At 33.6% G+C, this 20,093-nt stretch overlaps 1 protein-coding gene across 1 annotated transcript; it reads right to left on the minus strand.

Annotated features, from left to right (window-relative positions):
• Nucleotides 1-8,554: 8,554 nt before the first annotated feature.
• Nucleotides 8,555-13,452, minus strand: LOC145626877 (uncharacterized). Its single transcript, XM_081679345.1, has 2 exons — nucleotides 12,738-13,452; nucleotides 8,555-8,994 (listed from the first exon to the last, which is right to left on the minus strand). Exons 1-2 carry the CDS (start codon nucleotides 13,279-13,281, stop codon nucleotides 8,762-8,764), a joined length of 777 nt encoding a protein of 258 aa, XP_081535471.1. The 5' UTR covers nucleotides 13,282-13,452; the 3' UTR covers nucleotides 8,555-8,761.
• Nucleotides 13,453-20,093: the final 6,641 nt, after the last annotated feature.

Raw genomic sequence — 20,093 nt, forward strand, 5'->3', positions numbered from 1 at the left:
GAATGTCTACTTTCCAATTAAGGCATTAATTAGGTTAAAATATGTTATGGATCAAAATTTATGACCGTTGGAGTGCAAAGATGTCGGTTATAGGATCCGGTTTAGTGTTTTGAACATAACTTCTTCGTTTTGGCTCGGAATTGGGCTTATAATATACCGTTGGAAAGCTCTTTGCAAGGGCTATCCATTTATATATTCCTTTTATGGGAATTTTATAGTTTTTTCATCTGTTTGGATCGGTTTTTCAACAATGTAGGTTCCATTGGATCCAATCATTGCATTTGACGCATTTGGGTCCGTTATTAATCAAGTTTAAACATGTATGAACACGTTTTAGGCCTAATTAGTAATCGGACAAGGCTCTAAGATAACTTGGTCTCAAATATGGATTTTAACTTACTTCATAATTCTTTTCATAGTCCATAAACATTTCAACTTTGATCTAACATGAAGAATGAATTTTTGTAACATCATCACACTTCCTTTCGGGACAAGAGGCCAAAATTAGGTGTCTAAAGTCGGGTTTCATTCGACGTAAATTTTGTTTTACAGGTTTCATTCCTAAAATTAATGGTATAGTATGTTGAGCGATTTCTCTATTTATTCCTCGCATATCTTTGTATGACCAGTATAAAACATCGATATATTCTTTTAATAGATCAATTAAATCGGTTATTTCTTCTTTATTAAGAGTTAAACCAATTTTCACTTCTCTTTTAATTGTCGGATCTTTTGAGATATTAACCGTTTCGCTAACCTCAATTATCGGTGTTTTATTTCAAGTGTTTCCACTGCTTTGATTATTTCTTTGTCATTTTCATTGTTAACAAAGCAATACTCGTTATCTTGGGTAAGAGAATGACATGAGAAGTAAGCGGAAGAAGGCATATTATTAAATTCTGAAACCATTACATCAAAGAGAAAAATGTTTGTTGGAAATTGACTACTGACTATTCTAGGAGTAGGTTCTAAACTAGGAGAAGAAATGGAAGGGGATGCAACTATAGGATACATATAAGACTCGAAAATAGAAGACTCGAATTCAGACTCAGACTAATACAATTCATACTCATTGAACATTGGTCCTTGTCCTGTAGTGATAGAGATTCTTCTTTCACTTGGTGTAGTCACCTCCACGGTCTTTCGCCACCCATGAACTAATCCTTCTGTCGGAGTGATGAGCTTTGAGGGGTAAAATTTTTCACTTTGCATCACCATTTGGATAAGCATGGAGTTGTCATCAACACGCTTAGGCTCATTTTTCTCGTATCCAAAGAGGAGACTCATAACATTGAATTCGAAGCATGAAGGTTCTTGCTCCTTGTGGATAGGAGTTGGGATCTCGTCTAAGAAATTGTAATCCAAGAATATTTCTAACCCTGGTTGTCTTATCCCGTCTTTGACAAAAGGTTTAGGGAATTCATGGAATGGATAATCTTCCCCCTCTTTTATAAATTGTCCATTTAGGGTGAGAGGGTAGCGATCCATTGGGAATTTGGGATTGCTCATTTCTAGGTACGAGTGTTTCTCCGTGCATTAATCTTTTCCTGGGATCGCTTAAGATCCTCTGGAGTTGGGTCCACTTAGGAAGGCCAGGTAGTTCCATTTTCTTTGTTATTCCTTTCTTCTTTCCTAAAGTCATTCCAGAAAAGTGTCCTTGTCTTCTAAGAATAGCATTAACTGTCATATTTGAATGGATATTGTAGCAAAGAGGGGTCTTTTCATCTTCCTTGATTAAAGAGACCTCTTTAGCATTAAAGCCCCATAAGTTTTCATCATTTTCGTTGTGCTCCACATTTATGATCGGTTTATCTGCCGCTTTGATTCTCATGGGGGAAGCATCAATTTTGACAGGTATTCCTCCAACTATAGCCTTGACTTGTTGATGGAGAGATTAAGGGACGACCTTTAGGTCATGAAGTCAAGGGCGTTCCAAAAATAAGTTGAATAAGGCTTTGATATCTACAAGTAGTAGCATGTTCAATGACTCATGTCGTAACATTCACATTATTGATGGTCCCAAGAGCTTGACAACGAGTGTTACTGTAGGCTCTTATGCCTTGTGTTAATGTTGATAAGTCCTCATCTTTTATTCCCAACATTCTTGCAGTTTGAAGTGGGCAAACATTTATCACCAAACCATTATCTACCAGAGTAATTGGGACATTCATCCTTTTACAGATCATAGTGAGATTCAAGGCCTTGTTATGTTTGTCACCTTCAGGAGATAAGTCCTTGTCAGAAAAGGTGATCAAGTTAATGGGACTAGGAAGATCACTAGTGAGAAAGTTAGCTAATCCCTTAGGAGTGGTTTCTTAATCTATCCCTACTTTAGCCAAAGCGTCCATTACTACGAGCTTATGCTCATGGGATGTGGCTAATAGCTTCCATACATTTATCTTAACCTTAGTTTTTCTAAGTTGTTTGACAACATTGTGGTCTTCTATAAGTGGTATTGGGACTTGTTGAGTGGTAGGGATAGGTTGGTTTATGATGGGAGGTTGAATTCTTCCCGATCTTTTGAAAACATCTATAGATGAATCTTCCTCGTCCCAAATGTCATCGACAAGATAGATTTTGGAGATTGGGGTTTCCTCTACACCTTTAAGGTAGACATCTTCATCATCACTTTCTCAAACTCCATTGACACTCACATCTTTTTCTAGGTTAGCTCGAACAAGCCTTCCACTGTCGATGAATCCTTGGATGAGATCTTTGAATTTCAAACAATGTTATATAGTATGTAGATTTACGGTATTGACAGTATAATTAGTCCGTCCTTTTCAATGATTCAAATGGTCTTGGCTCGAGAGGTTTGATCTGTCCATTCTCGAAGAGCATTTTGAACATATTTTCGTAGGAGGTCCCAATAGGTATATCCTCTGTCATTCCTTTTGGGAGGTGTGACCATATTGAAAGTGAATGGCTTTCTTTCAGTGGTTTTGGTGGGCATCATCTCTTCAACGATGCGCCTATTTTCAGCTAATTTCATTTGTCTGATGGTATTGTGGAGTAGCTTCATTAAATACCCTACTATATGCATGAGGATATGTACCTCTTCTTTAGAGGTGAGTTCCTCGGTCTTGGGAAAGCCACTCGTGGCATCAAAGAAAGTTTCCTCCTCTTCTTCAATAGCATGAGTTTCTTCAATTGGTTTGATGAGGAGTGATGGGTCAACATGGTCTTCCTCATCAGAAATTGCCAAGGAATCTGAAAGTGGAGCATTATTAATACTTGGCTTCTTGCTAGCAGGAGGTAATGAAAGCTTGTTGCTGTCAATCAAATCTTAAATGGCTTCTTTCAACTTCCAACAATTTTCAATAGGATGGCCCCTGCCTTGGTGATACTTACAGTGTGCATTGGGGTTCCAATTAGTTGTCCTTCTTTTTCCCATTGGTCCAATAGGAGTTATGAGTCCTTTAGCATGAAGGCGATTGAATGTCGTATCATAGCTCATGCCAGTAGGTGTGAAGTTTCTCCTAAATGGCTTCTTTTGCCCTTGATTATTCATGACAAGGACCTCATTCAAGTCAAAGTTGCTAACATTGTTAGAGTGGGTGGTTTTGAAAGAAGAAGGATTGTCATTCTTCTTTCCTTTCCAGCCATTTTTGTTGTTGTTAGCAGCTTTTTGTTTTGCAAGGTCGTCCTCAATATCGATACCTTTGTTGTAGACGGCCTTGAAAGTATTCAAGTTACTTTGGTATTTCAAGTGCTTTTAATACTTTTCTTGGAGGTTCTTGATGAACATCCTTACAGATTCCTTTTCGATAGGGACCTCAACCATTTTATCGGAAGTTTCCCTCCATTTATTGAAGAAGGAAGTGAACCCCTCGTTTTCCTTCTGTTTCGGTATCTCGAGCTCCCTATGGCCAGTCTCGAGTTGCATGTTGCACTTGTACCTATCTATGGAAGCGTTTGTAATAGCTTTCCAAGAAGAAGTCTTCTCCTTGTCTAGAGAGAAAAACCATTGTTGACAAAATAGCTTTCCAAGAAGAAGTCTTCTCCTTGTCTAGAGAGAAAAACCATTGTTGACAAACGGTTTCAAGTGATAGTGAGAAAAGTGAAGGAAAGATATTCTTGTCAACTGCCTTGATACTCATTATGGTCTCTAAAGCCCTCAAGTGAAAGTAGGGCTTGAATTTAGAGACGTCATTGGCATTGAACTTTTGCGGAATAAGTTCCTTGTCCACTAAAACCCCTTGTGAGCTAATTCCCTGAAACTTGTAGTGATTGGAAATTTTGTTAAGGCTCTCTTCCATGTGCTCAAGATGAAGTTGCTTGGTAGGGTCATTGACTTGAAGATCAAGAGTCTCATCGTCTTAGTAAGGTTAGCCATGTTTGTCTCAACTCATCAACTTCTTCTTGGGTGGCCATGATCACCAACTTTCTTATGTGCCGGATTCGTTTATCGAAGAGTAGAATTTGAACAAACGTGTTATCCTTGATTAAATGCCCTTCTATTCTTGACCAAGTGTTGTAATATTAAACCATTGACTTAATGACTTGACTCAAATTGACTTTGACTTTTATTGGTTTAAAAGACAAAAGACAAAAAAATTGGTGCATATTTTGAGAATAAAGTAACAAATCTAGTTATGGTTTAAAACAACATAGTTATGTTGGGAGGATATAATATTCATACCCCCCCTAAAAAAATGATGAAAAACGCGCACACAAGACTCTCAAACTTGGTTATGGTGAAAACTCATAAACAAAGTGTGTGTTGTTTATTAATGAGTGAAAGTGACATGTTTGACACTTGAGTAAGACCATGGGACTATGTTCCTAAACTTGATTAAAGACCAAATTATGAATCGGTTATTTAATTAATTAATCAATTACACTCGACGCGAAAACTTGAGAAAGAAAATGGTCCATCGCATGACTGATGGAACTGTCGTGTCGTGACAGAGCCATCGGGATGCAATATTATTATTGCGTCACAATGGACCCTGACGTTTCGTGCCACAAGCCAAACCTCCGCGTCATAAATGAAACGTCAGTTTGAACTTGTTTCTAGTGTTCTGCTCAAAAAGGGTGAACCTAAAGTCGTGCTAAGTCATGTTAAATCAAGTATTATTACACTTTAATAATCCACATTGATTAATTAAGCAAAGTCCTTTAGTCATTAATCAGCTTATTTAGACTTATTATTAATAATCACAAGTCAAACACACGGTTAGTTTAATCACACATAAGCTATGCACAAGCATAAATGCATAAGTAGAGAAATAGTCACAATATGATGCAATGAGTTTGCAACCTAACCATGTCTCTAGTTCTCTAAAGTTCAAGGATTATAATAGTCAAAGAGGGTCCATGGTTATGAGTCCGGATGCATCGCGCAGAAGCCTTACCTTTGGAAGGGTTGACGCGTATGGATGGGACTCCGCAGGTTAAACTTGCTTCCATGGTTTGGTGAATTCACAAACTCGGATATACCCTTTGTTGCACAGAGCGTTCGATTGGGTAGATGGAGCATGAATTCCCGAGGGTTAAAAGCCACATATAGAACACATATGGTTTTCGGAAAAGAAGGTAAAAATTCAATCAGGAAGTAAAATCGATCAAATAGTACTCGAATCGGCAAAACAAGAAGGCAGACTTCTGGCTCGGTATTGGAAGAACTCGGCGCGAGAAAATAGAGTCCATCGCGCAGCGATGACTCTATCGCGCCGCGATGAAACCATAATGTCGTGATAAAGCCTTTGCACAACGATGGACGTTTTTGTCTCGCGTCAGTTCCTACATGCCTCGGCAGCTTTCTGTGTTCTCCGGATTTTCGATTTTTCGCAGCGTTTTTTCGATTCTAGTTGTGAAAGATATTTCCCAAATTTCCTACGTGTAAAATCCTACGTTTTTTACACATTACGGATGGTCTTTTTAATGCGGACCTTTTTATGCTTATGCAATTCATGTTAATCAAAATTACGCACATGAATATTTAGAACGTATCAAGTCTCATCCACTCATTTTTAATTATTGTCAAAATAAATTTTAGGAATTAAAATAGAAATCCTCCCTAGTGGAGTCGCCAAAAACTGTAGGGAATATTTCAAGAATCCCAAACTTGAGCTCCACTGTGATAATGTATTTAAGTATGGTGGCATCCAAAGGGAAGGAAACTAAAGCAAAAGAGTCGCCAACAAGTTTTAGGAACTTGTAAACCATTCACAATCACAAAGATCGATAACTCCATAGTGGTCCTGAATCATGATTGAATATTTAGGGATGAAGCTACAAATCCAACCTAAAAGAGATTGAACCTGGCCTAAATAGGCCTCTACTTTGTTCTTTTCATATTCATGTGCGCTTTTCAATCAACATACAATGAATATATTAATCCTAAACCTTTTTAATATATATTGGTTAATTATTAATGCACAAACAAATCTATTATTGGTGATCACTTGAATTAAATCATATTAGCCTAAATACCCTTATTAAGGAAAAATTGCTAAAAAATAATACAACCTTTGGCCCATTCTTTTTTAATAATACAACCTTTGGATTATTTTGTAATAATACAACCTTTATGGGGTGTTCATTTTAAACAAGATAAAATCAATTTTTCGGCAGACTTTGAGGCTAAGAAAGGGGACGGATGAGTTTTTGGTGGTGGGGATGAGGAAGGATGGAATATCCCCTCCCCTTCTCCCACCTCAAAACTCACCGAAAATTTGATTTTATCTTGTTTAAAATGAACACCCCCTTAAGGTTGTATTATTACAAAATAATCAAAAGGTTGTATTATTAAAAAAGAATGAGACAAAGGTTGTATTATTTTTAGCAATTTTTCCTTATTAATTATCTTATTAAGCATGATTTCAATTACAAATTCCCTTTAAACCTACAAGAGAGGGCGTGATCAAGCAATAACAATAATATCAAGCAACATAATAACATTGATACAACAAATCATCATCATAATAATAATCTCAATCTCATCAAAGCATAATATTATTAGCAAGATCATAAGAATAATACTAACATGATTAATAACAAGTCCTAGCATGTCACTAGACAATAAAAATCAAAGCTTTATCCTTAACATGATACTAGAAAGCAATAAAAACAATCTAAGCATGATTTCTAAAGAAATAGAGCAATTGAATTACTCACTTTGAAGTCTCGTACCTCTTTCTATCAAAACAAAACTCATGTTAGTAAGTTCAATGAAAATATTAAATCAAACAATCAGAATAATAATTGAAACTAGACCAAACCCTCAGAACTATCAACCTTTCACGTCGAGGTCTAAGTCGACTTCGAGCTTGGTTATAGGTATTTGAGTCTCGTGATGGACGTATGGTGTATTTTGAAAAGGCTAGGCTTAGAAATCAAGAGAGAAAAAGAATAAGCTTTACCATAAAGAGAAAAGAAAAGAATAGATGATTGTAGATGATTTGAAAACGGAGGAAAAGGACCCTATTTATAGAAAAAAATCGACCGTAAACGATAGAATAGAGTAGGAATCTGACTCGGATTAAAACTAGCTCCATTGTGACGCGACAGGGCTATCGCGACGCGATAGCTAGCTCTATCGCATGGCAATAAGCCCATTGCAGCGGCGATGGTTGCTATACGATAAAGTTTCCGTACGGAGTCCTTCTCCTAATCAAATTAGTTTACTTAGAATCCGTACTTATCTGTAATCAAACCGGATTTAATCTTTTAAAAACACTTGTTTTATTCCAAATAGAACTCTTTATCTTTTCAAAATCAATGACAATTATAACCCTAATTCCTTTAGAACTCAAAATAACTTCTAGAAGATTCTAGAAGATTAGGATAAATTCCAACGACTTTAGGAATACAATTATAATTAATGGACCCTCCACATGATTATTGGGTCGTCCATAAAACTCAATTAGGACCCACTTTAGTATTTTGGTTATAACTTTCTTATTACAACTCGTAATTGGGCTTATAATATATCGTTGAACCAAACTAAACTGGATTGGACATTTCTCATAAATAGTATACGAAATGAATGATTTCCGAAAACAAAAATGAATTATTTTATTAGAAAACGGAAGAATTCACGAGACTTTTCAACATTTCACCTCGTTTGATATTAAATGACGTGAAAGGTACTCATCACTAGGTTTGGTTTTTGGAGAGACAAAATCAAGTGTCTATACATATTGACTTAACCAATAACTTAAATGCTTCCAACAAATAGGGCGGAAACTATGCAAATTCTTAATATGGAGTAGTATGACAATAAAAAGGAAACACATTAAATAATTGGCAAAATTGGCCGAACTATGGCTTAGGTGCATCCAACACCCTGTATGTTGCGTTGTAACCAAAACTCCACAAACTTATAACTTGGGTGCAAAGTGTACCCTTAGTAAGTTTTCCGGCCACTATTCTCGCCGGAGCTGGTAAATTAAATATTTATTTTTCGATTTGTGTCTCGAAAAATGTCCCCTTAAGATTTTAGGGGTCATTTTGGCCCTTAAGAGTCCAAATTGAACTTAGAATAAGCATAAATAATAACGTAAATGACATTGGGAACTATCCAGATTCCTAATATGTAGTATGACAATAAAGGAAACACAGGAAATAATTTTAGTAAAACAAAATTAGCGTAGAAGAACGATATTTCACAAGCTGTTTCCACTAAGATTAATTTCTATTGCTATTGACAAAGTTAAGCAAGAGGAGTTTAGTTTGTGGAGTTTCTCCTGGAATAGTTGGGTCCAAGAAAAGCTACAGTAATGAAGATATAAAGAAGTGTGTTCTCAATGTACAACTATTTGCTTCCCAAAGAATTTGACATGATGACAGAACTCACATCTGTTTCATTCTTCCTCTTCATTGGAGACAATCGATGCTGTGCCCATTCTTCCAAGGCTTTTCGATGGAGAGAATTCATTCTGATATAAGGTCGTCTTTCTTGAATCATCTTCTCTGCATCTTTCCAATTCTCTACCGCTCCTAAAGCCACCAGTAATGCACACATTACCGCAACACTCCGTCCATGTCCTGGAAATCATACAACCAAATATAAAACAATTCAATTTTGAAAAGGACTTACTAACTGAAAGAAGATGATGATTACAAGATCACAAAATCAATTGATACAATTTTTTAAAAAAATAAAAATAAAAATATCACAAGTCAGGTATAGAACGTCAAAATGCAGAAAACAGCATTGTATACAGATTTACGACTACAATTTTCTATTTTTATTTTTTATTTATTTTTTTAAAAGGGAAAATTCACCACTACATAAAGCAGACTTGATACCTAAGTTCCTGCCCTAAAAGAATAAATTAGTAGTTATTAATTCTCTCTTAAATCTGAGATTGTTTTGAGATGTTAACTTAGGAACTTGGAAAAAATTAATCTAGCTAAGATTTCTTTCCAAGATGATAAGAACAGTTGTGCATTAGCACACTGGAAAATGCAAAAAAAAGGAAGTATAGTCAAATATTATATATTCCAGGCAGTAAATGATTGCAAATAGACGTATATCTCACTTGATCACTGAAGTCAAATTTTGTTCCCATACACATAAGTACCTTGCCCTAAATTATATATTTAGAATTTGTCAGGGGCTTCTTATTCACATTAAACCATAGTTGCGTAGTATAGTTTTGATTAGAAAAGCTTAAAGAATAAAGACCCCTGCCATCCTCGTGGCTATTTTGGACATGGTGCTATTTTTGCATGACTACATGCGAGTATGTGACAACGAGTTGAATACTTCTGATGAAGAGATTGACATTGATTCTGTTCATGAAGTAGAGATTAAGATCCTAGAAGATTTCAAAAAGAACATAATGAACTCTTGGCAAGACAGAGACTTTTTTTGACGATAATGATACACAATGTGAGAATTAGCCAAGGTAAATTATCTATGACTGCAGAATACAAGAGAGAAAGGGCAAAGGAAGAGGGCATGTAACCGAATAAAAAACCATAGACAAAAGTTGTTATAAAGAATCCAACCAGCAAGAGTTCCTGTAGATCAATTTCAATTGGCAATTGGGGACTTCCAAAATATCCATCTTCTCAAGCGAAATATTAGTAACTGTTTAATAACATTGACGTAACAATGTTGCTACATGAAGAGAGGGCCACAACTAGATTCCATGGCTGGAAGACAGCCAGACTCGACTAAGAAACAGATAGCCTGGCAAGTGGAAACTAGTGAGGTCAAACTCCTAATAGCTTGATAACAGGATTCTCTAGGTTTATTGATCCCTCAAACCAATATTCTCAAAGGGGAAAATCGGTGGCTCCATCATCAACAAAATCTGATGGATGACTTTTAAAGATTCAGAAGTTTGTGGTCTTGAGAGCTCACGCTATATTTTTGTCCATTTTCTCATCATGTAGGATCAATGAGAGATAACCAAGGTGTTCATGAGCGTCTTAATTGCGTCGATAGACTCAATACAGTGGTATATAGATGTACAGGCTTCATTGCATTTGATTTATCATCTAAATCATTAAAGTCAAACCATACTCCACTTATTTTAATGGGATACAGTAACAAAAAAAGAGATGATGCAATGCCTTGGGTATGCCAGTTGAAAATTTGTGGTTTACTTCTACTTATCAATAGATGCTCCAGGATGTAAGGTTGTACAAACAGGGCATCTCGAAGGCTGTTGCAATACTTATATAATATTAGGATGAAGTAGAAAGAGTGGAGGAAAAAGGACTTTGGCAGCTTCCAGATGAAAATTTGGAAGGTCAGAGAACAGCTAGACTCTTGTATATGTAGCAGACCATATTGATGCGCCTGTAAGCCGCATTTGAATTTGAGGAGGGAGGTTGATAACCTGCTGCTAAAGGAGAATGCTGGCAGAGTTTTGAATCTAAAGGGAAATGAAATAAGTACGTCTCTGTAACTCATTTTGCACCATTGCGGGCTTTAAGTTATGAGAAAAAAAGTATAATCTTGGCATTCAAGATAACAGCATAGGTGATCGAAAAATGATTATATTTATTTTCAAGGGAAATTTGAGTCCTCAAAACCTATATTGGGAGCAAGAGACTATAATCTTGGCATTCACAAATACAGAATAGGTGAGCGAAAATGTGTAATATTTGTTTTAAAGGGTTATTTGATCGTTTGACAAGGACATTTGCACAAACCTGAGATTAATCACCAAGGATGGTATAAATACTATCATTGAGCCCAATTATAACTCCTGCTCAGACTGTTGAAATGCTAATTTTATCAAAAAATTTATATTTAGTGTATTACCAGTGATGTAAGTCTACAGCTTATTTGATCTACTTTGAACTAGTAAGCACTCTAGTATTAGCTCTAATAATAATAAAAAAGTTAAATCTCCAGTTACTTAAACTGCCTTTGAAATTTTTTACCTTGTATTATAAGTTTTAGGCACTTTTGGTTAAAGGCATAGAGTGATGTAAGAAAACTCGACTAGGTTGATGTGGAAGATATAAAGGTACTTTGGGGTGCCCTTTTCCTCCATCTGGTAATGTACTCAGAGAAGGTCTTGGCCGCTTGGCCCCTCAAAAACTTTGAAATTTACCTTTGCACCTAGAAAAATGACCTTCAAGTTACATTGAAGGGCAAAGCCTTATTATTGTTAGAATAATTAGCTAAAGATCTGTGCGCAAGAGATGAGAGTTGATGACTTTAAGAAGAGAATTAGATGAGAATTGACATCTGAAGAATATTAATTTAGGGGGGATATGAAAGAAACATGGCAGTGCTAGATGCTTGGGATCAGATTATGCCTGATTTGAACTTGGATAAAAGAGCAGCACTTTAGGGACTGAGTTGTGAAGGCTTGTAAAGACAGCAGCAAAGAAAAAGGGGATGATTGACCATGATTATCATGGTAGATAATTCTAGCAAAGGTTTAAGGCATTAAGCCCAAGATAATATCAGCGTATTTATTGCTGTAGAGATTCAATGTGCAGCTTCACACTACCTAAAGTTTTGACGTTGAAAAAATGTTGTTGTTTTAAGGAAAGATAGAAAGTTAGTCCAAGATATATAACAGGATGAATTGTGGTGAGGTTCTTGGCTTCTTGCGGCTGCTTATCCTAGCAATAACAATGCATATTGGCTTGAGGTATGCTTTGGGTGGCTTCAATAATGAACGATAGTTGTTTGAAGTACTTTTTTTATTAAATTTTTGAGCTTGATAAACATCAACTAAGAAGGTAAATGGCAAATCATAGATTTTTTAATAAGAAGAAAAAATTCACACAACAAGAGGTACAAAGACATTGACTCAATCAGTCAATCAATGCAATCCTAGCTAAGAAGCAGGCAAGCAGCAAATAAAATGTCCTCAAGTGGTCATAGTAAATTCTTTCCGGGAATTATAAATGTTTCTAGTCTATAATAGCAATCAATTGACATGGCAAGCCAATTTCAAACTATACCAAGGGATTGTGATAACACATAATCCTCAAACCATTCCTTGTTCAGAATATTATACTGCCAAAATCAGTCATTCAGTTCCATTGCAATCGTATTTTGGAATCCGCTCAGAAGAAATCTTTAAGCATTTTCACCAGTCTAATCATTCATAGCATCAACTACCAAACAGCAGATTCATGACAAAGGTAGACAGATACAATGAACTTCATTAATAAGTATATAAGCACTAAGACACAACAAATATAGCATAAGAAACATATTTTTAAGTAATACAATAACAAATCAAACAACATAAACAAGCTATGAAACAATTTACAAAAAAAGAATATTATGCTTCAAAAAGTCATACCATAAGCACAATGGATGAACACCGGCACTCCTAGAGCTCTCTTCCTGCAAGCCCATTTAACAGCAGACTCAATCTCCGACGGCTGAGGCGATCTCGTATCCCATGTAGGAATACACAAATACCCACTTCTAGTAAACTCCGAATTTCGAGGAAATTCACAAGTACAATCAATAACAGCAGGATTCTTAGGTGGAAACTTATCCAATGAACAAGGCCAACCTCCAACATACACACACTCACAAATCTCAGTAAAAGGTTCCTCATGACTCAACAATCTCCGAACCATCGAAAACAGCCGTACAAAAAACAAAAAAGGGCCAAACATTACAATTGACCAAATTGGAAATGACCCATCTGTGTTCTTCCCCAATAGCATAGGAAGATTAATATGAGGGTTTGAAGCAATTGAAACCAACAAGAATACTAATGATGCATATAGAAATGGGATTGCTAAAATTGTGAATTCATTGCTTTTCATTAACACAAATATCATGAAATGAAGCGATGATTTCAGGAGTATTAACCTTGAAATACCCCAACCCATAATTTTTTTTTTTTTTTTGAGGTTGGAATTTTTGTATTGCAAGAAAAAGATCAATAATTTAACTGGATTTATATAAATGTAGATGATAAAAATATGAAAAGGACAGAGAACAAAAACAAGAACAAGAACAAGAATTGAAGTAGAAAATAAACCAACTACTGATTATTACTGATTCATCCGAAACTCTGATCAAGCATTGGGTAGAAATTTTATTACGGGGTATGATCATTTGGTTTGATAAATGGAGAGCTTGTTATATACTTATATAGACTCGAGTATACTGTAAACTATAAGTATTGCTGTCAAATTTCAAACCGAAACCGTTTAACTGCCCAAAATTAACCGACCTAAATGAGAACCGAACCGATTAAAAACCGTTTTTTTAAACCGAAAACCGACCCGAACTATATGTGAATGAACCCGAAACCGAACCGATCCGAATAACGTTACACCGTATAAGAACCGAACCCGTTAATGAACCGAACCAGTTCTAAACCGAACTGAAATCAAACCGAACCGAAAAAGAACCGAACTTTTTCTAACCCGAAACCGCTTTCAACCCGAAACCGTTTGAACCGGGATAAAAACTGTTTACACCGAACCGTTAACAAGCCGCGACCCGTCTGCACCGAACTGTATATAAACCGAACCACTTGCAAACCGAATCGTTTATGAACCGGACCGCTTATAAACGAATCGGCTACAAACTGCTTATTATAAAGAGAATATTAAAATCAACTTAAAAGGTGTTTTAAATGAAAGTTAATTACCATAGTACAAAATTCTTCCTGCCAAATTAATATTTATTGAAAATTTATTATCATAGTATAAAATATCTTCGTGCCAAATTATTATCATAGTATAAAATATCTTCCTGCCACTAAAAATCCTCCTGCCATAAACTGAAACGAAAAAGAACCGAACCAGTTATAAACTGAACCGAAAAAGAATCGAACCAATTATAAACAGAACCGAAAAAAATCGAACTAGTTGTAAACTGAACCGTAAAAGAACCGAACTGTTTCTAACCCGAAACTGTTTCCAACCCGAAACTGTTTGAACCGGGATAAAAAACGTTTACACCGAACCGTTAACAAACTGCTACCCGTCTGCACCGAACCGTTTACTACCCGGACTGTTTACAACCTGAACCGAATTAAAACCGCTCAAGAATAAACCGAAACCAAATCGAACCGATAACTATTTAAACCGAACTGGAACCGACCCGCGAGACACTTAAACCGATTTCAAACCGACCCGATTTAATACCGAACCGATTTCAAACCAAACCGAACCCGAACTGTCAAACTGTTTTAACAGTGCTAACTATAAGTATTTTGTTTTCATTTTAATTACAGTATTGTTTTTTTTGTTTTTTATTTAATTATTAAATGAAAAGCAAAAACTAACTTTGGAGTAGTTGGATATTTGGGTGCTGAAATGTAAGATGTACCCGGGTGTATGTAACAAATTCTATGATAAATGATGTTTAGATTTATAGACTATGCATATGCCTCTAAAAGCTAAATAAAATATATAAATAGAGTGATTTTAATATAAATTGCTCAAAATAATTAAGTTCCATAATTATGCCATATTTTATCAATTTCCGAACCTAGTATCCACACCGGGACAAATTATTTTCTTCCCGGTTCACACTAAAATTGTTAATTTAGGCTTTTTTTAGGATTTTTTTGTATTCAGTTTTCTGATTTCTTTTTGTAAAAAAAAAAATAATCAAGAAACAAGAAAAAGTGTTTTTACTTTTCTATTGTCATTTTGCAAAAGTTTGACCAATTTATGATTCATTATATGTCATGTATCATATGATTTTGAAAAGAAAAAAAAAATTACCCAAGCGATATCAAACAAGCCCTAAATTAATAGTTTTACTCTGAATGAAACCGCTTATATCAATTAGCTGTTTATTAAGAGTAAGAATTCTAAATTGAATTTTGGTATATGTTCATACTTCATAGTATGACGACGGAAGTTTAGCCTGTATGCCCCCATCGTCTAGCGGTTTAGGATATCTCTCTTTCAAGGAGACAATGGGGATTCGACTTCCCTTGGGGGTAGAGTACTACAAAAGGAAGTTGATAATAGATTAACAATAAGCTTCAAATTGAATTGATTCTTCCTGGGTCAATGCCTGAACGATTAATGGGGACAGCTTGTAAATTCATTGGCAGGTGGGTTCATTTAGCATCACTGTGGTTTTTTTGTTTTTTGGTTTTTTGTATTTTAAAATCATATGATATATGTCACATAATGAATAAAAAATAAGTTAAACTTATTAAAATCATCATATTTTTGAAAACTAACAACATAAACTGGAAACAATTTTTTCATGTTTTTAGTTTTTGTTTTTTTGTTTAAAAAAAATAGGAAACTAAAAACAAAAAACGATGTCAAACAAGCCCTCATTAGTAGTTCTATACCCTTTTATAAAAAATAAATAATTAAAAATCTAGTTTTTGGTTGACGTGACGTGGATTGTATACAAGAACTTTTTATAAAATGTAGCGTATTGAGGAATTTAGGAAATTCGAGTATTTTTTATGGAGATCACTCAGATAAATAAGTATCCAAACACACAACCTTAATGAATTTTGTGTGGTATTTCCCCTCAAAAAAAAAATGTGTGGTATTTGATCGTACGGGTGGACTTTCAATGGTTGGATTACACTAGCTTATAAGTATTCTAATCATTTGTGTTATACATATATCTGGACATAGAGTTTGTTTTTGCACTCTTGTTTAATCAGAGTAAAACCCGACGGTATTATCAAGAGCCCTTTGTGTGTGAATTCAATGTGATCAAATATAACTGCTCAAATTAAAATTTGAATAATAACTTAGAATTTAATTAATTAATTAGAATAATTGGTGTTGCGCCTAATTAGATTAGGATATCGTTAGTTGTTGGACAATTTTTAATTTAATGCGCTAATTTGGGCTTGTCAAGATCGAACGTATGAGTAGTGAATTTTATCTGTGGACACAAAGTAATAAACTAAATCATAATCTAACGTACTTAGTGTGGACTGTCCATAAGTCAAATTGCGCCCAAAAATAGGTTTTTGAGGAGTTGGATAGCATCAATTGGCCTGGTTGTTATTTGTTTTAATTTTATATGGACGAGTTATGTGTTATTCATTGCATGTATTTTTTCGAACTTTTTTTATGTATAAATGGATTGTATTAATCAAGTACTGCCTCCGTGCCTTAATTAAATGTCTAGTTTCCTTTTTAAAGGTTTCAAAATTAGATGCTTGTTTCCTTTTTTAGTAAGTGATTTTTTTACCAAATTATCCTTATTCTCCAAATTTATTCCCCAAATTGTCCCCAAATCAGTGTGATGTGACACTACTTTATTTACTTTTGCTTTTGGCATTTAATGGTTGCACAAAAACATTTATTCTTTTCCTTCTTAAATAAAAAAAATAAAATAAAAAATAAAATAAAAAAATAAAAAAAAAACATTTTATTCTCTCTCCTCCCCATTCTCCCATTTGAACAATTGCAATTCATGTGCAGCATATTAAATGAATTTGATTAATCCTTTTATTTTTCATAAATAAATGTCATTGGTATTTTATTTTTTCTATTAAAGGATTGTTGACATGTGCAAGCATTTAATTTGATTTTGTTTTGTTGTAATCAAAGACAGCAATTAATGTCTTTTTATTCCCTTTGTATTTATCAATCATGGGTTCTAAGGATACTCCAAGTTTCTTAATTCCCGTGTAATTTTAGAAGTAGACATCTAATTAAGGGATGGATGGAGTAGATTAGAAAAACCCTAATTCTAATATGAGCCCTAATTTACTTGAAATTGCAAATGATTACTTAAATTAAATTAATGATTGAATTGTTAAGTTTCATTGGGTTAGTTGTTTAAATTAACTCATATAAACCCTACTTTATGAATAAGTTTGTAATTTTGATAACTTTGAAAATTAATTAAATTAAGTTGTTTATGCATATTTAATTTATATAATATATCATATCATATCACTAATATATACTTCCTCCGTTCTATTAATATTGCAACAATGGACTTTTTGCACTATTCATCACTTTTGTTTGACCATATAATATGAGTTATACGTTAAGCAAAATATAGTCAAGTGGGATCTTGTTGGATTCGTTTCATAAAATACTTTCACAATATCAACTTTTTATAATTTTTACTCTTACACAATTATAGATATTTAGCATATAAAAGGTGTTTCGGGATGCGTAATTTCCTCCTTGTTGCAATATTAACAGAACGGAGGAAGTGTGTGTGTGTGTGTGTGTGTGTGTGTGTGTGTGTGTGTGTATCTATAGTAATATATAAAGAGAAAGGGGGTTTTGGGTGATAAATTTGTGTTTTCCCAAAATGTCCTTCTCTATTTCCTAATTTACTTTTTTTTTTAAGAAATTAACTTTTGTAAAAAAAAAATAAAAAATAAAAAAAAATCCACTAAAAAAAAAAAAATTCTTCACAGCATATTATTTTAACGTCTTTTTACAAAAAAAAAATCACAATATATTGTTTTTTTAATCTTTTATGGTAAAAATAATAAATGGATAATTATAATAGTCAATTATTTTTTTAAAAAAAAGAAAGCAGTTAAACAACTTAAATTATCTAAAGATTTTTTTGTAAAAAAAAAATAATAAAACCACAACTCACACACGTTTCAGTTGGTTACTTAAAAAAAATATTTGGATTTTTTTAAAAAAAATTGATCCAGTAAAACCACGTTTAGTTGGTTACTTAAAAAAAAAAAAAAAAAAAAAAAAAAAAAAAAAAAAAAAAATTGGAATTTTTTTAACTTATCCACGTTTTACCTCATTGACAGTTGTCAAAAACAAAACAAAATTGTTGGGATAATAAAGTCCCATGTAGTCTATTGCTCCCAGTACATCTTCATACAGTTTGAATGAATTCATACTCCACTTACAAAAAAAGTTAAGCCTATTGCTCAATCTTTTATGGTTAAAACTCAACGATTATATTTTTGAGGTTTACCTACAATATGTCTACACCATATGCACCTTTTATATATTTACATCCATATTCTCGAAAGTGGAATGTGAAAGCCCGGCTTATCAGATCGTTTGACATTCAAAATACGAGACATGGTCGAAAAATATGGAAAATGATTTTAATTGACGCTACGGTAAACCATTATTTCTCTATACTTTTTGTGTTAACTCATACTTTTATTACTGACAAAACTTACTAACTGCTATAATTTTATTATTATTATTTTTTTTTGTTTCCTGTTGTTAGGGAGAGCCAATTCAATGTGTCATATTCTCAAATGATGTCGATGAGTTTGTTGGAAAATTACAGGAGGGATTGGTATATTCGTTTGAAGGTGCACATGTAATTGATGTCGATGATTGGTTAAGGTTAATACCAATCAATACCAATTGAATATAACTCGAGAAACAAAGGTGTCAGTTATTGATACAAATGATGACGAACTCCCAAAAAGTTTCTACAATTTAGTTTCCCTACATGGTGTAAATTCCTTCAAAAATTTCGCAAAAAATTTGATAGGTATTTTATTCTTCTTATAATACTACTTAAAATTTGATGTTTTTTTAAGTAGTCAGTTGATGATTATATAGATTCTTTTTCTTAAACTCATGTATTACTTTAACTCTACAATTTTTTGTTTGTTTATAATGTAGATGTCATGGGAATTATCATTTATTCAACTGGAACTATCGCGATTGACAATGGAGAAAGTATTAAACAAGACATTGTTATACTCGACCAAAGGTAATTATAGATTTTTATTTTAATCTATCCAAATATTATATATTTTCATTACTAACATAATAATTTTTATTGTAGCAGTTGCTTTGCTATGAGATTGACCATATGGAATGATTTTGTTAATGAAATCGGCAAACACATTTTGGAAAACATTCACCAAAATAACATCTTGCTAGGGTGTGGGCTACAAATTAAATATTTTAATGGTAATTTATTTATTTTACATTTTTCTTTGTGTTGTCTACTGTATCATCGATACTTTTTACCTTAACTTCATTATATTTTTCAGGGTCATTATTTTTAACAACGGGCAAATACACAAGGTTGTATATAAACCACAATGATCCTACTTCTTCTAGCTTGATGCAGTGGTGAGTATTTTTTTCTTTACTTTTAAAAACTTTTGTTTCTTTGATGAGCATTTTTTTTTTCTTTAGCGTGTGAGTGTGTGACTCTTAAAATTTAATGTTTTTAATTTTATTTATTTATTTATTTATTTTTGACACAAAAATTTGTTGTTTATTAATATTACTATACATAATTATAGTGTAGTCCAATAATTTCCTATTGCCTCTCCATTATAAATTGTTTACGTTTGTTCATGTGATTAAGATTATTAATGTAGTAGTTATTTTTCCTTTCTCTTTTTCTATTTTATCAAAAAAAAAATTTAAAACCACAGTCATCCCAAAAACGTGTAGATAATTATATACTTTAATTATTTGATATATGTTATCACCTACAAAATTATTTGACATTAAAAAGGATAAGAATTGAAATGTCACCATAACAACTAGATACTCTTGATAGGCATAAAACGATGACAACCATTATATAATATAAAGTAAACGTAATGTATGTGATACTATTTTTTTTTTTCCACTCACTACTGTATCATATGTATTTATCTCAGGTTTCACAATGATCATTTTGCACAATTAAAAGTCAAGTGGATACAAACATGTGACCTTTCACTGGATAAGGCACTTACAACATCAAATGCACGACGTACAACAATATCTCAATTTTC

Source organism: Chenopodium album, chromosome 4, assembly GCF_948465745.1.
Source record: "Chenopodium album chromosome 4, dcCheAlbu1.1, whole genome shotgun sequence".
Classification (NCBI taxonomy): Eukaryota; Viridiplantae; Streptophyta; class Magnoliopsida; order Caryophyllales; family Amaranthaceae; genus Chenopodium; species Chenopodium album.